The sequence below is a fragment of the Salmo salar genome, chromosome 14 (assembly GCF_965601325.2).
Source record: "Salmo salar chromosome 14, fSalSal1, whole genome shotgun sequence".
In the NCBI taxonomy this organism is placed as follows: domain Eukaryota; kingdom Metazoa; phylum Chordata; class Actinopteri; order Salmoniformes; family Salmonidae; genus Salmo; species Salmo salar.
The window spans coordinates 69609506-69626982 of record NC_138304.1 but is presented as its reverse complement, the minus strand read 5'-3'; the positions used below and the strand labels follow the sequence as shown (position 1 = coordinate 69626982).

Sequence of the window (17477 nt, the reverse complement as noted above, 5' to 3'; positions counted from 1 at the left end):
ATAGAAATGTCACATCTTATAGTTTTTATCATATATTTTTACCATCATTAGATATTGCCCTTACAATACTGGTATTCAGATGCTAATGTATTAATAATCAATAAAATGATATTGTTGTCAGTGTCATAGTGCATGCCTCCTTTCTTGTTGATAGAATCTCACAACATCCGGTGTGTCAACAACCCCATCAAGTTTTTCCACTACTTTGTTAAAATAGCACCAGAGCCTCTTCCTGATGCGTGTGCGCGAGTGCGCACGCACGCACGCACGCACGCACGCACGCACGCACGCACGCACGCACACACACACACACACACACACACACACACACACACACACACACACACACGCACGACACACACACACACACACACACACACACACACACACACACACACACACACACACACACACACACACACACACACACACAACACAGAGAGATAGACTGTGAGACAACAGAAACTTGAGCACAGCATATTGGCATACTCTGCTCAGCCTAGTGGCTGAAGGGGGTGGATGGCAGAGGGCTGGCCACATATGGAGTATTTTTGGTGGGGAGGGAGGGGGTGCCTGCATTTGGAGTTGTAGGGGGTGTGAGCTGGAAATTAGAGAGGGAGGGGGTCTCATTTCATAGACTTGGTTGGACCTTGACTCACTCAAACGCTGAACCACAGTGCACTGAAAGACAGACAGAGGACAGAGGGACAGAGGAAACAGGAAGAGAGAGCAACCTGTGAGAGAAAATCAACAAAGTGAAAGAAAGCCAAGAAAGAAACAAAGAAAGAAAAGGAAGAAGAGTGAGAGGAAAGTGAGTGGAGAGACAGGTAAAGCATATTGACTGTATTTTTCTCTAACTATTTGCATGATTCTTCGAGTCATGATTTATCCAACTTGATGAGATAGCCTATCCTAATCATAAAGCATTTCTATATTATATTAACCATGGCCAATAATACAAAATACAAGTGTGCAGACATTGGCATGAAAGACATACCCAAATAAGAACCTTTTCAAACATTTCATCACCTTAAATAATGGATGTAATCACAATAATTCTAGCATCAATTTACACACCATGTAGAATCTGAAGTTGCATTTTATTTCACTCACACTCACAAACAGTTAATATGAGGCCAAGTTGATAGCAGGATGCATACGAGCTATAGCCTCAAAGGCACAGTGTTGCTCAGCATCTATAAATAATCTCTGGAGATAGGCAAAGGAATTCTGACACTGGGGGAGGTGGGAGTCGGACGCATGATGGCATTGTGTACCGCACAGAGTTCTGGGCTTTGAGATTTTATTTAACCAGGCAAATCAGTTAAGAACAAATTCTTATTTACAATGAGGGCCTACCCTGGCCAAACCCTAACCCGGAGGACGCTGGGCCAAATGTGCGCCGCACAATAGGACTCCCAATCACGGCCGGTTGTGATACAGCCTGGGATCGAACCAGGGTCTGTAGTGACACCTCTAGCACTGAGATGCAGTGCCTTAGACCGCTGCGCCACTCGGGAGCCCAAATTTGCATCAACACCGGTAAACAACAGGTGGTGTTAGTGCTAATGATCATTCTTCCAGGCTTTGTTTTTGTTTTGTCACGGTGTCACCTACTCAGCTACCTCTACCACGTTCCAATATCTTTCCCGTCAATTTTGATCCATCTCCGCTATTTTCCTTATGTTCATGTCCCCTTTTCATTTCTGTCCTCCTCTTTCTTTAGCTTCATAAGATGTTCTCTCTGTTCCTAACCTATCCCATACAAAGTTTTTCATAGGATCTGGTAGTTCATCTTTCCTTCACATTATTGTCCTGTTTTCCTACCAATTCTGACCCTCATCATCCTCGACAAATACATATTTTCCGTATGGAGGTTATGGCACACTCGGTCACTCCAATACATTTACATTTACATTTAAGTCATTTAGCAGACGCTCTTATCCAGAGCGACTTCCAAATTGGTGCATTCACCTTGTAATATCGAGTGGAACAACCACTTTACAATAGTGCATCTAAGTCTTTTAAGGGGGGGGGGGGGGGTTAGAAGGATTACTTTATCCTATCCCAGGTATTCCTTAAAGAGGTGGGGTTTCAGGTGTCTCCGGAAGGTGGTGATTGACTCCGCTGTCCTGGCGTCGTGAGGGAGCTTGTTCCACCATTGGGGTGCCAGAGCAGCGAACAGTTTTGACTGGGCTGAGCGGGAACTGTGCTTCCTCAGAGGTAGGGAGGCGAGCAGGCCAGAGGTGGATGAACGCAGTGCCCTTGTTTGGGTGTAGGGCCTGATCAGAGCCTGAAGGTACGGAGGTGCCGTTCCCCTCACAGCTCCGTAGGCAAGCACCATGGTCTTGTAGCGGATGCGAGCTTCAACTGGAAGCCAGTGGAGAGAGCGGAGGAGCGGGGTGACGTGAGATACACATTTGAGAAGTACACTCAATCAATCAATCAATCAATCACATTTATTTATAAGGCACTTTTTTACATCAGCAGATGTCACATAGTGCTATACAGAAACCCAGGCTAAAATCTCAAACAGCAACCAATGAAAATGTACACCATAACCTCCCAACATTAAGCTCTGCCTCAGACCTCAACTAGCTTACATTACTTTTTACAAAGATTCACATGCATACTGTATTAGATTCTCTGCCTCGCTCCCTCCCCTCCTACTCATTCTCTCTGAACTTGATGTTTTCAAATATCCCCGGTCAGTGCAGTGGACGATGCTTGTGACTGGGCTGTGTTCCCCCCATATGGAGAGGGGGACAGGACAGCAGCTGTTGTTGGTGTCATATGAGAGAGAGCTGACACTGGGAGATAAGTTGGTTACATGCCAGAGGGAGGGTGTGAGTAGCCACCTAGTTGGATGTCGCAACACACCCCAAAAGAGATGAAACAGCAGTGACCAGTGATGTACTGTACCACTAATAATATCCTGTGACAGACTTGCCAAAATCGAGTAGATGGCCAGAGGCCACCTCTTACGCAAGATTTGTTCTGGGTGCCGAAATTATAACCTACCATTACTGACCTATAGCTGGTCCGCACCAGAGATTCCACTGGGCACGGACGTCAATTCAATGTCTATTCCACGTTGGTTCCAGTGTGTGCCCAGTGGGATGAGAACTATTGGAATGATGGGGGAAAGTGATCCCTGACGGTTTGACCTAAATTGTTGATTGGCCAGGCATTCTTGAGAAGTGCAAGTGAAGATAAGCATCCTCCTTGAAACAATAAGCATCCTCAACAACACAAGTAGAGGCTGCTTATGTAAGAAAGAACCTGATATTTCTGAGACCACTTTCTTAAATCTTCTCTGCTGGTGGGCAAGAACCTGACCACCAAAAGGAAGACATTTGCAAAGGTCTTAGAATATTCAGCAAGGTTCTAGAAATGTAGCTAACAATGCGACGTGATTACATCAAATGAAAATAACCTTCACATAGCACATTAACCCTCACAAATATCTGTAACAATGGTTGGTGGGAGTCACAGCTGCTGTGTCATCCCCCATACTGGACGCCCCATGGCAAATAGACACAACAATAGAACAACATCAGACTTCATCACAGGAACCAAAAATAGCACCACATCTATTCATTGAATGAAATTAGTATCTCTTAAAACTGGTACTTCATATAGCATAGTACATTGAGGAGATGTACACCCCTTTGATAGGTCAAGGATGATTGGTGACCCATATCCACTGCTTCTGTGGGTGATCTGTAAACAACAGTCTGGACATAAATAACCTTGGCTGAGGGTCAATCTCCGACAGGATCTCCATGTATGTATTTTCATAACACACGTGGTGGAAAGCACCTGCACTCTGACATGCTGTTATACGCTGACTCTGGCCATGGAAAGGTATTCTGTTTACTGAGAACATCAGCAGTGTCACACGGGTCGTGAAATGGAGACCAAGACGCAGCGTGGATAGTGCTCATTTTCAATCTTTTAATGAAGACACTTGACAAAATAACAAAAACGACCAACACAGTCCCGTCAGGTACTTAGACTAGAACGGAAAACAACTACCCACAAACCCCAAAGGAAAACAGGCTGCCTAAGTATGGCTTCCAATCAGAGACAACGAAAGACACCTGCCTCTGATTGGAAACCATACCCGGCCAAAACATGGAAAACAAAACATAGAAATAGAATACTAGCAAAACCCACATAGAAACAGAAAACCCAAAATACATACACGCCCTGACCATACTACTATGGCAAATGACCTCTTTCACTGGTCAGGACGTGACAAGCAGCATGGAGTGAAACATCTCCATTTAGCCTATCTGATTTGGTTTTTGAGAGAGAAACAAATGTCCTTTCACACAAAACATATACATATTATCTCCTTTCTTGCCACTCTATTTAAAAAAATATATATATTAATCTGCAGAGGAATATCACAAGCTATGTAAAAAGCATGTGTTTCTATTTGTACAATTCAAAACAGGCATGAAGCAAAATTAGACTCTTTGCCAGAGTATTGACCCAGGGGTCAATTCCATTACAACAAATTACCATGAAATACTTACGAGCTCTTTCACAACAATGCAGAGTTAAAAATAAGAACAATTTAAATAATAACAGGAGGATTAAAATAAACAAGAATGAGGCTATATACAGGGAGGAGCAGTACCAGATCAATGTGCAGAGGTACGAGGTACTTGAGGTAGATATTTACATAAAGGCAGGGTAAAGGGACTAGGCATCAGGATAGATAATAAGAGTTCAAAAAAGAACAGAGTAGCAGCAGTATTTCCAGGTTTTGGTCCTCTGTTGATGATAATGACACTGTACCCTTGTAATCAAAGGGTTAGTCATGATTAGGTTGTCCCACTATGATCCTTTTAATTGCCTGTGATCCTTTGTATTTTATATCTATAAAGGCCACAGTCCCAGCTTGTCCTTCTATGTTTATTTACAAAGTGATAAGCACTGAATGAAAGTCATTTGGGTATAGTATGTCAAATCACTGGGAGGATATGATGAGGGGCAGGTATGTGGTGTGGAACCAGAGAGGTGGTTTACTGGGTAGTAATCCAAGGGGCAGGGGCGCCACTATACTCGCTTTGCCCTTAGTGTATTTTTAGGTGACATGAGCGCGCCTGTGTATCTGTGATTGAAGTTGCCAAAGATGTTGAGCTAGTGAGATTTTTGTATTTTTCCAGGTATGTGTTACAAGTGTGTGCTTAGTTTGTCGTAATGATTGAGACACTTTGAAACTTGAATAACCAGCATGTGTATAAGCAACGTTTATACTGAATTGTATGAATACAAGCACATGTATGTCTGGCTGCTATAAGCCATAAACCTGACCCGAAGCACCCCCAGAAACCTGCAGCTGTCAATCAGACACCCCTCTTTTTTTAGACTCCGTCTGTGATAGAGAGCGAGATAAAGAGTATATGTCGTTACTGTATTGCCATGGCCTTTTTCTCTGATGTTGTGGTACTTAGTACTTTCTCTTTTTCAGGTCCTGTGTGCTATCGCACTGAAACTGACCAACCCCACCTACCCACCACCCTTACACACTGGTGTCTGTCAATCTGTTCCTAGTGTTCCCCTTCTGTTAGCAGTAGAGAACACATAGCTAGTCCAACAGTCACTCAGTGTTTCAGTGGTTGATTATCAATGAAGAAAGTCCACCTTATCACACTCAGTAAAAAGTCTGCTTTGTCAATTTGTTGATTAGTTGTTCTGTCCTCATCCCTCAGTGCTTCAGTCAGAACTCGAGAGCCAAAATCTTTAACCCAACTGTTAAAGTAGCTGTCGCCATGGCCCCCAAGAAGAAGGTCAATCGTACAAAGAAGATTGCCATTGAGCCAGTTGTCACCCAGGTGACCACTGTTACTACTCAGATGGCAGGAGGAGTGGTGGTGGTGGAGAGCGTGAAGAAGATCGAGGAGATGGCTGCACTGGATATCGTGCAGCTCAACCACCTCAACCTCCCCCTGCCCCCTCCCATCATGAAGCCCGGAGAAAAGGGCCTGGGTCTGGGCTGTGAGGTGACCCGCCCCCTCCACGGCAATGCCCTGCTGGAGGAGCTGAGCCGCATGCGCCAGGAGCGCTTCCTCACTGACCTGGAGCTAGCCTGTAAGACCAAGGCCTTCGACGTGCACAAGCTGGTCATTTCTTCCGTCAGCCAGTACTTCCGGGAGATCCTGGCCAAGGACCCCGGAATGAAGCGTCTAGAGCTGTCCTCACTCTCCCCCCTCGGTAGGTTTCAAACTTAACCGCCTAGCATCTATAGCTGATATTTATTAAAGGCAGGAACAGTCTTGTTTGGAAACATATTTGTCAAAGTCCACATTAATAGACAAAAACACATGAATAAAGCGATGATATTGTCCACCTATTCCCAGGCCTGGCCAACGTGATCACCTTTGCCTACCTGGGCCGCGTCCACATGTCCCTGTACACCATCGGCTGCACTGTGTCAGCTGCTGCCACCCTCCAGATCCCCCAGCTGCTCCAGATGTGCATGGACTTCCTGCTGGCCGAGATGAACGTGCAAACGTGCGTGTACGTGTGGAACATCGCCGCCGCCTACGGCCTGATTCCTGTGCGTGACGCAGCCCGCCGCTTTGTGCTGGAGAACTTTGTCGCGTTCACCGAGACGCCCCTGTTCAACCAGCTGACCCTGGAACAGATCACAGCTTTCCTCCAGGAGGACAGCCTGCTTCTGCCATCTGAAGTCACCGCCTTCCAGGTCAGCTCTGCTCACCTTGCTTTAACCTACTTTTCTGCATGTAATAACTGACTTAGGATCAGATCTCCTCATTCCCTACCCCCAACTACAACCATTTTGAGCGAAACCTAAATCAATCCTCAAACCAGCTGTTAAGGACATGATATAACCACATGACCCTAGTAAACAGACACTTGCCTGGCTATTTGACATCCTACTGTGTATAGAAATACTCAGTCAGTATAACTCACTGTATGTATAGTTATTAATACACAAAACCAGTAGGGCAGTAGGGATGAGAGACTTTGCAAGGAAACAGAGAGGGAGCGGTATTTACAAACCGAATCGAATAGGATTCTAAGTATATTTCTGGTTTCATTCAACCACAGTTGGCCATGAAGTGGCTGGACTTCGACCCTAAGCGTCAGGTGCACGCCGCCGAGCTGCTGTCCCACGTGCGCTTCGAGACCATCCCTGCCAGCGAGCTGGTCAGCGAGATCCAACCCGTGGCGAGGATGATGACGGACCCTCACTGCCACCGCCTGCTGGTGGATGCCATGAACTACCACCTGTTGCCCCACCGACAGAACACGCTGCAGTCTCGTCGCACGCAGGTGCGTGGAGGACAGGCCACCCTGCTGACTGTTGGGGGGCGTCCCTCCATCACCGAGCGGGCACTGAGCAGAGTGGTGAGTGTGGCGGATCTTGTGGTGGGCTAAACTTTAGGCAGAAGTCAAAGACATGATGAAGAAGTAAACCAACATTTTAGAAAACTACTGTTTCACCAATCACCATGATTCAACAGTATTATCCAAAATGAGAAGTGCTAAGTTGTTGACATTGGTTCCCTTCCAGGTGCTGTGGAGAGATCCACGTGAGGGTGCGGCCACCTGGCGCCACCTGTCCCAGCTGCCCGCTAAGAGCTTCAACCAGTGTGTGGCTGTGATGGACGGCTTCCTGTACGTGGCAGGAGGAGAGGACCAGAACGATGCACGCAACCAGGCCAAGCACGCTGTCAGCACCCTCAGCAGGTACATGGATATCCTGTATAACACCAGCAAAAAAAGAAACGTCCTCTCACTGTCAACTGCGTTTATTTTCAGCAAACTTAACATGTGTAAATATTTGTATGAACATAACAAGATTCAACAACTGAGACATAAACTGAACAAGTGCCACAGACATGTGACTAGCAGAAATGGAATAACGTGTCCCTGAACAAAGGGGGGGGTCAAAAGTAACAGTCAGTATCTGGTGTGGCCACCAGCTGCATTAAGTACTGCAGTGCATCTCCTCCTCATGGACTGCACCAGATTTGCCAGTTCTTGCTGTGAGATGTTAACCCACTCTTCCACCAAGGCACCTGCAATTTCCCGGACATTTCTGGGGGGAATGGCCCTAGCCCTCACCCTCCGATCCAACAGGTCCCAGACGTGCTCAATGGAATTGAGATCCGGGCTCTTCGCTGGCCATGGCAGAACACTGACATTCCTGTCTTGCAGGAAATCACGCACAGAACGAGTAGTATGGCTGGTGGCATTGTCATGCTGGAGAGTCATGTCAGGATGAGCCTGCAGGAAGGGTACCACATGAGCGAGGAGGATGTCTTCCCTGTAACGTACAGCGTTGAGATTGCCTGCAATGACAACAAGCTCAGTCCGATGATGCTGTGACACACCGCCCCAGACCATGACGGACCCTCCACCTCCAAATCGATCCCGCTCCAGATTACAGGCCTCGGTGTAACGCTCATTCCTTCAACGATAAACGCAAATCTGACCATCACCCCTGGTGAGACAAAACCGCGACTCGCCAGTGAAGAGCACTTTTTGCCAGTCCTGTCTGGTCCAGTGATGGTGGGTTTGTGCCCATAGGCGACGTTGTTGCCGGTGATGTCTGGTGAGGACCTGCCTTACAACAGGCCTACAAGCCCTCAGTCCAGCCTCTCTCAGCCTATTGCGGACGGTCTGAGCACTGATGGAGGGATTGTGCATTCCTGATGTAACTCGGGCAGTTGTTGTTGCCATCCTGTACCTGTCCCGCAGGTGTGATGTTCGGATGTACCGATCCTGTGCAGGTGTTGTTACACGTGGTCTACCACTGCGAGGACGATCAGCTGTCCGTCCTGTCTCCTTGTAGCGCTGTCTTAGGCGTCTCACAATACAGACATTGCAATTTATTTCTGCAGTCCTCATGCCTCCTTGCAGCATGCGTAAGGCACGTTCACGCAGATGAGCAGGAACCCTGGGCATCTTTCTTTTCGTGTTTTTCAAAGTCAGTAGGAAGGCCTCTTTAGTGTCCTAGTTTTCATAACTGTGAACTTAATTGCCTACTGTCTGTAAGCTGTTAGTTATGTGTAGATTTAATTTCAATTTAGACAACTTCATATTCTGACTTGTCACTGTTAATCTCTTCCTCCTCAGGTTCGACCCTCGCTTCAACACCTGGCTGCATCTGGCTAGCATGCGCCAGCGCCGCACCCACTTCAGCCTGGTAGCCACCGGCGGGCGCCTGTATGCTGTTGGCGGCCGCAACGTGGAGGGCCTGCTGGCCACCACCGAGAGCTACCTGCCTTCCTCCAACACCTGGCAGCTCAAGACGCCCATGGAGATGCCACGCTGCTGCCACGCCAGTGCCGTGCTTCCCTCCGGAGACATCCTGGTGACCGGCGGCTACATCAACTGCGCCTACTCGCGCTCCGTGGCCTGCTACAACATTGAGACGGACACCTGGAGTGAGAAGGCCAGCCTGGAGACCCCCCGAGGCTGGCACTGCTCCTCCACCCTGGGAGGGAAGGTGTACGTGGTGGGTGGTAGCCAGCTGGGCCCCAGCGGAGACCGTGTGGACGTCCTGTCCATGGAGGTGTTCTCCCCAGAGAACAGCGAGTGGAGCCGGGCCTCCCCCCTGCCCCTGGGTGTGAGCACGGCAGGCCTGTCGCCGCTCGCGGAACAACTGTACCTGCTGGGTGGCTGGAACGAGGCCGAGAAGCGCTACAAGGCGGCCGTGCAGAAGTACACCCCGGCAACTGACAGCTGGTCCATGGAGGAGAATCTGCCCGAGGCCACTGTGGGCGTGTCCTGCTGCACCCTGACCCTCCCACCCCGCCACACCCCCCGCAGGCAACAGCACCGCAACACCCCAGCAACCAAGGAGGAGCAGCTACCGCCACAGAGAGAGAGCAGTGTGGCCCCACAGCCCATCACTGCCTAAGAGTGAGATAAAAAAAAAAAAGGGAGAGAGGAATATGGAAGGGAGGAGTGATAGAGGTGGAGGAGAGAAGAGAGCTGTAGATAGAGGAACAGAGCAGTAAAGGAAGGAAAATTAAAGATGGAAGGCAGAGTGAATTAACTCCTATACTGGTATGACAACAGTACATTAGGGAGTTCAATGGAATAGGGCCTATGTGGTTGTTGAATGTGAATATGACTGTAAATTAAATCAATTTGCAGTATGTGTACAATATGTATTGCAGTTAGTAAGGTGGAACATGTAACGACTGTGGTGATTACGTGTGTGTGTGTGTGGTTGCAAGAGTGTGAATATTCTGGAGTGAATGATAGTGTCTGGGTGTTCTACATTAAGCCATACAATCTTATGACAAATATTGCAATATGATTTTCAGCAAAACGTTCAACATTTCTCATTAAATACAATCAGCGAATATATGTATAACAGTACTGTAAAGTATGTTTGTCTAAAGTAGTTTAGCTCAGAAAAGTTTTATTATACATCATTTAAAAATGTTTAAGTGCAATGAAGTGAGAGTTGCTGTGACTGCTGAAGGAAGGTGGACAAGGTTAGAGGTCAAAATAACATGATTACAATGTCACCCACTGACGAACAAGTAGAGAATGTCTGACAGGGCGATAGCCCAGCAACCTGTGACCCTGACCTATTCACAGGAATTTCCACCTACCAGAAACAAAACAGCAGACCTTTGATTCGGAAATTAAATGGATGACCGTTTAGATTTGGCTCAGGTCATGTTTTGTATCTAGGCCATGGGTTCCAGCTCACCTGTGTTTGTTATAGAGTCGACCTTTGCCAGCTCCATCCAGGCGATACAATGACAAGCTACCAGGAATCAGTAAAACGCCCAAAGATGGGAACCTGCCTAGCAAAAATTGGGGTCAAGTAAATGAGGACTCAACCATAATGTAATTGGATGCTAATTAGCCTTATTTGATTGGAGGAATCACTCTGTGTTAGTCTTACTGAGAGTTGCTGGCACAGGGTAAGTGTATGTTGGTGCTTTTGGCATTTACATAAGCAGCCCAATTCAGATCTTTTGCCCAATTAGTAGAAAAATATCAGAATTGAGCTGCCTGTGTAAACAGCCATTTTCTGTCCAGACAAGCAATTCCAGAAGCAATGTAACACTGGTGTTTCACTGAATAAAGCTAAACTGACCTAAGGGGACCTGTCTTATTTCAAACCTGAGTTAACTTGTGGTCACATTAACCAAGAAACGATTTCTGCATTGTCCATTGCCACATTTTTATATAAAATGGCCAACTCTGATGAAGTGCCATGGCATCACTGCGTTTGGTAGTATAAAATCCCCTATGCCTGCACCAACTCGTCTCCGACACTCTTCCAAAAGCATTCTGAAGAGACACCAGACAGCTGCTTAATTCGTGATTTCAAAAGCCGTGACCTCCAAAGATCGTGTCGCCAGACATACTCAATTCACCCAGACTATTCATTTTAAGAGCCAATACTGCCATCATGTGGCAGAAGAATGAAACACCAAGTACTACATACACAAACCGTTCAATACAACTGGCTGCATTTAGGAAAGTACATGTCGGGCAAATCACTCAAAATCAAATACATTGTCTCCATCATGCATTCTGATTATATATTAATTTCCCCTTTAATAGCTTCCTATGGTATAATTACAATTTGAGCTTCAGAGGCAAAAGCTTCTCAACAGACCCTTAGTATTCTGTTTTGAGAGCAGACTAAGAACATACTAATATGTGCTTGTAAGGAGCAAGCACCATTCTTTCCAGAATCTAGACCCATTACTGTAGTCTGTCCCTTGAGTCATGTTACTGCCAACAGTTTCCTATTATGCAGAATTATAAATGTGGATTACTCAAGAACATAATCAAATTCAGCATATGATTCATATCACTTCAATGACCACAGAACCAAACAGTGGTATTTTTCCATTTTATTATAGTTATAAACAAGGTCAATGATGGTCCTTTACTTCCCGGGGAGGATGATACCGTCATACTGAAGAAAAAATAAAAATAACAACAATTAGATGCTTAGCAAGAAAGTCTACTCATGCTGCACACAAGAAAAGCTGTCAATTTTATATTACACAGGTCATTCAGCCTTAATATACAATACGAAGTCAGTTCTTACCAACAGCATTCAAGCAGTGGTAGGCAATCATACCTGCATGGGGGCACTGAGTGCAGGCTTTTATTTCAGCCAAACCGTACCCGCCAATTCAAAATGATCAAAGTGAACATTGAAGACCAAATTGTTGATTAGTAGACTCAGGTGTGCGTTACTGTTTAACTGGAACAAGTACCGAGTTCATGTGGTCCTCAGAACAGTGGATACAATCCAACGGGGATACTAGGTACACAGTCGGTGAAAAACTGCTGATATTTTGGTTGGCAACACACAGCAAATAATCTGCATCCACAGTCATTTGCAGGTATGATTGCCCACCCTGTATAAGAGAACCCCTTCATACACATACATATTACATACATACATACATAATACATACATACACACATACATACATACTACATATCTTTTTTTTTATAAACAGAGCCACACCTTCTGCTGGAACCAGCGCATGGCTTCCTCTTTGCGGATGCGGTGCCTGAAACCAATGCGACCTGTTTTCTGCTTCTTGTCAGCAATGCTGAAACCGGGTCTGCCCAGGACCTGAAAACAAAAAGCGTGAGAAAGAGCGTGGTTCAGATTAGAAGACATGTAAACACTATCGTATCCCAACTGGCAGGTAAAATTAAAACTATTTCAAAATAATTCTAAAGTACGTGAAGCCACTCACAACGTAGAAGTCCAGTCCGTAGATACCGATACTGGGGTCGTACTTTATTCCCAGATCAATGTGTTCCTGGATGCCAAAGCCAAAGTTACCGGTGTCGGAGAAATTGTTCTTCCGCAACTCGTACTCACGCACCTTTGGAAGCAAGAGGTATTCCATTTAGCAGGGGCAACATTTTGCAACATTAAGCAATATGCCTAAATACATTCCTAACCATGTGGACAATGGTCAAAGTTGACACCGCGCCAAAACACCATTGGCTGAGGACGAACACGAGTGATACAACTTAACCATAAGTATGCGGTAGAGGTCGGCCGATTAATCGGAATGGCCGATTTCATGTTTTCATAACAATCGGTATTTTTGGCCACCGATTTGCCAAATTGTAAAAAAAAAAAAACGTACACCTTTATTTAACTAGGCAAGTCAGATTAAGAACACATTCTTATTTACAATGACGGCCTAGAAACGGGGTTAACTGCCTTGTTCAGGGGGGATTTGTTTTTGCAACCGTCGGTTACCAGTCCACCGCTCTAACCACCTGCCTTACATTACACTCCACAAGGATTAACAGGCTGACTACCTGTTACGTGAGGGCAGCAAGAAGCAAAGGTAAGTTGCTAGCTAGCATTAGACTTATAAAAAACTATCAATCTTAACATAATCACTAGTTAAACTAGTAATATCATCAACCATGTGTAGTTATCTAACGTGTCCTGCGTTGCATATGATCGATGCGGTGCCTGTTAATTTTCATTGAAAAAAGTACTGTCGTTGCACCAATGTACCAAACCATAAACATCAATGCCTAACAGGAATATTTAGACTTAGTCACCCGTTAGAAAAACTACAGAACGGTTCCGTATGTCACTGAAGAAAAAAAAAGTGTTTTCGAGATAGGTCATTAATAGGGTCGAATCTGGAAACTAAGGCTCGTATTTCTGTGTGTTTATTATATTATAATTAAGTCTATGATTTGATAGAGCAGTCTGACTGAGCGGTGGTAGGCAGCAGCAGGCTTGTAAGCATTCATTCAAACAGCCCTTAAAGCATTGCGCTGTTTATGACTTCAACCTGGGTGGGTATAATTTGTGGAACGTTCCAACAGGAATCGATTCCAAAAACTTCGTAAATAACAAGGTTTCCAAAAAAACAACGCATACAAAGTTGTATAGCGGCAGAATAAGATACCGGGTAGGGAGTGGTCCATTTCATTGCGTTTTTCACTCATCACGTTTATTCCGAAAAATGTCTGTCCTCACATGTCTGTTTGCCTATGGACAAACATTAAGAATAAGCTACGTGGTGAGTTGATGCCTATTCGGCAGCTAGGTTTGTATGCGTTGCTACTTTGTATGCGTTGTTGGCTGGCAACCTTTTCCTTTACGTTTTTTGGAACAGATTCCTGTTGGAACGTTCCACAAATTATACCCACCCCTTCAAGCCTATCAACTCCCAAGATTAGGCTGGTGTAACCGATGTGAAATGGCTAGCTAGTTAGCCGGGTGCGCGCTAATAGCGTTTCAAACGTCACTCGCTCTGAGACTTGGGAGTAGTTTTTTCCCCTTCCTCTGCATGGGTAACGCTGCTTCGAGGGTGGCAGTTGTCGATGTGTTCCTGGTTTGAGCCCAGGTAGGAGCGGGGATAGGGACGGAAGCTATACTGTTACACTGGCAATACTAAAGTGCCTATAAGAACATCCAATAGTCAAAGGTATATGAAATACAAATCGTATAGAGAGAAATAGTCCTATAATAATATAATAACTACAACCTAAAACTTCTTACCTGGGAATATCGAAGACTCATGTTAAAAGGAACCACTAGCTTTCATATGTTCTCATGTTCTGAGCAAGGCACTTAAACATTAGCTTTCTTACATGGCACATATTGCACTTTTACTTTCTTCTCCAACACTTTGTTTTGCATTACTTAAACCAAATTGAACATGTTTCATTATTTATTTGAGGCTAAATTGATTTTATTGATGTATTATATTAAGTTAAAATAAGTGTTCCTTCAGTATTGTTGTAATTGTCATTATTAATATATATATATATATTTTTTTTTTTTGGGGTCCTCCAATAATCGACGTTTAAAAATCATAATCGGTCAACATCTAGTATGCGGAACTCTAGAAAGCTACAAATAGGGGCAAATGTTCCCACTACACTAAGCCCTACCCTAAAGGGTGTCAGAAAGAAACATTCCCTTGACAGATGAATGGCGATTAAGAGTTTTGCGTAGTCAACAAGGCCACATCTCAAAACACTTCATGCAGTGGTTGTAATAAATGTGTAGTAAATGGACAGTGTATAAAATATTGAACTCACCTTGAGTCCCTTTTCCAGGATCTCCTCAGCCTTAGCTCCACGGACGGTACAGTGGACAGCAATCTTTTCATTTCTGCGGATGCCGAACGATCGCACAGTGTAGCGGGCTGAGGGGTACAGGGGGAGGAAGACTTATTAAGTACAAACATTTTCCACTAACAATGTTTCAATCGACAGGGTAACAATCAAACACCCAGCCACAGATTAACATCATAAACAAAACAGATATAAGATACTTACCCTTGGAGAAGACAGGGGTCTGGCCTGTGAGCTGCTCAAGCACCTTAGCAGCACGGGTCAGTCTGTCACCACTCTCCCCTACACAGATGTTCATACAGAGCTTGCGAATGCGAAGCTCACGCATGGGGTTCTCCTTTTTCTCGCCCTGTTCCTGTTGAATTCAAACGTTGGCATTAGGTGGCTGGGAGGTTAACAGTTACGTTTCGTTATTCCATTTTGTATGTTTCGCTAGCTACATCAGCAGTCCGCATTGCAGCCTGGCTGGGTAGCTAGCTAGTTGCCAACATAGCAACATGTCGATATTAACTAGCTAATAAATCCTGGTCAATGTCAATAGATACCCAACTGGTGATCTTTAAGCCGTTTCCAAACAGCCACACATGTTTACACTATATTCAAAAACGTGATTCAATATGTTCTTTAACTTCCTGGCTAAATAGCCAGTTTCCTGCCACCAGGACATGCCGGTGCATATCCTATGGCTTATCGCCGGCTGCTGCTAGCCACCTTGCTAAGGTATCATGTTCACAATGTTGCAGTCAATTTTACCATTTCGTGAATGTTCATATTTTCACTGTTCGCATGTTAACGTTCTACCGATGTCGCGTCAACTGTAACAAAGTACTGAGACACATAGTCGGAGAAACCTCGACTTCAACAGCCATGTCACTTTCCCTAACATACGCTTCAATTAAAATCAATGACGCATATTTTGTGCGTAATACAACTTTGTTTCAATAGTGAACATGAACCTACTCATATCTGGTTATAAAAACAATGGGTTATTGGCCGTATAACGATGATGATTGTGGATTTAAAAGGTAAACCGCGAAATCTTGCCTCCTTATGCGTAAAACCTGCACTCACCGCCATGTTTGATCACTTGAAGAGGACGACACATTTCCGGGCCAGCGCATTTATAGGGAAGTGTTTAAATAAATTAGCCCTACGTAAAATCATGCATTTGAAGAAAGGTTCCATAGGCGCAAATATTCAATAATAAAGTACAGTAAAACTGTATATATCATTATTCAGTTGCGCTGAAAAAGAATATTTAGATTCAAGAACACAATAAAATGGTTTATTTAAAGCAAAATTACAAGTGGAAAATGTAATCCGTATTTTTTTGCCTGATTTGCATGTTATTTTGGCATTAATATGTGTCACATATCAGTTTGCAAACAATGTAAAAAAATATATATAATCATTTAGTTAATAAAGCTGCATGCAAACATGGTCTCTGTTTTGGACTAAGGCTGCTCCAAAATGCAGGTGTTTCTGCCTAGCTCAGTGCTTTCTGTGGTGGTGGGGCAGCAGCGGAAAATATGGAGCGTAGGGGTTGGTAATGTCCTCTATTTGCGCCGTGATTGGCTCAGTGTTCTGTCACTCATGGGGACACTACATCACCGCAAAATCTATAGGGACAGCTTGAAAATTCAAGCCCTTGGTGCTGCCATAGAGTTACATTAGAAGTGCCCATCCAAGAAGGCTCAAGGTCAGTGGCCACAGATAAAATGACATCAAATCACGTTATATCTACCATGGCTTTGATTGGACTGATCATGTCAACATCATACTTTCTAAATCTTAGCTAGCAAGCTAGACAAGCAGTCATCATTTTGAATCACATCTACAATCTATTGGCAAATCCTTTTCAATCCTTGTCTTATGAAGATAAATTATAGATAAAATGTATTGATGCTCATCGGCCATTGGACATAAACATTACACAACAAGTTTGAAATCGCAAATTCAACAATGAGTGGTTTGTAAGAAATCAGTGGCTAACTGCAAGCGTTGCAAGCAATCACTAGCCTGCTATTCAGTGGAGTGGGTGTGTGGTCCAAGTCTGGGTTTAAGAGTCTCTTTACCAAGCTTAAAAAGATAAACATTCATGCTGTCAACCCAGCATGACTTCTGCCGTGTTCAAAACAACTGGAAATTCGGAACTGGGAAATCTCAGACTTCAATGAGTTCAAGACAACTGGGAACCATTTTGAATGGTCATCCAACTCGGAATTCCAAGTCGGAAACTCAGGCCTCTTTCTATAGCTCTAACCTGAAGATCACTGACATTGTGATTCTAGCTTGTTTTTTTTCCTCCAGTTCCCAGTTGTCTTGAAAGCACAATAAATTCAGAGAATGCCAGATTTTGATGACAA

At 44.7% G+C, this 17477-nt stretch overlaps 2 protein-coding genes across 3 annotated transcripts; one reads left to right on the top strand and one right to left on the bottom strand.

Moving 5' to 3' along the window:
- The first annotated feature begins 571 nt into the window (after window positions 1-571).
- Window positions 572-11114, top strand: LOC106570027 (kelch-like protein 31). Its single transcript, XM_014141917.3, has 6 exons — window positions 572-827; window positions 5727-6228; window positions 6375-6721; window positions 7090-7389; window positions 7556-7731; window positions 9124-11114. Exons 2-6 carry the CDS (start codon window positions 5787-5789, stop codon window positions 9908-9910), a joined length of 2052 nt encoding a protein of 683 aa, XP_013997392.1. The 5' UTR covers window positions 572-827; window positions 5727-5786; the 3' UTR covers window positions 9911-11114.
- Window positions 11115-11864: 750 nt separating this feature from the next.
- On the bottom strand, window positions 11865-16252 carry LOC106570028 (large ribosomal subunit protein uL5). 2 transcript variants are annotated; one of them, XM_014141920.3, is made up of 6 exons: window positions 16183-16252; window positions 15316-15466; window positions 15076-15182; window positions 12747-12878; window positions 12509-12619; window positions 11865-11944 (listed from the first exon to the last, which is right to left on the bottom strand). In XM_014141920.3, the coding sequence occupies exons 1-6, from the start codon at window positions 16186-16188 to the stop codon at window positions 11915-11917; spliced, it is 537 nt and encodes a 178-aa protein (XP_013997395.1). In that variant the 5' UTR covers window positions 16189-16252; the 3' UTR covers window positions 11865-11914. The 2 variants fall into 2 exon arrangements, with proteins under 2 accessions (XP_013997395.1, XP_013997394.1); XM_014141919.1 differs by having other exon boundaries at window positions 16156-16221.
- Between the last annotated feature and the right edge of the window lie 1225 nt (window positions 16253-17477).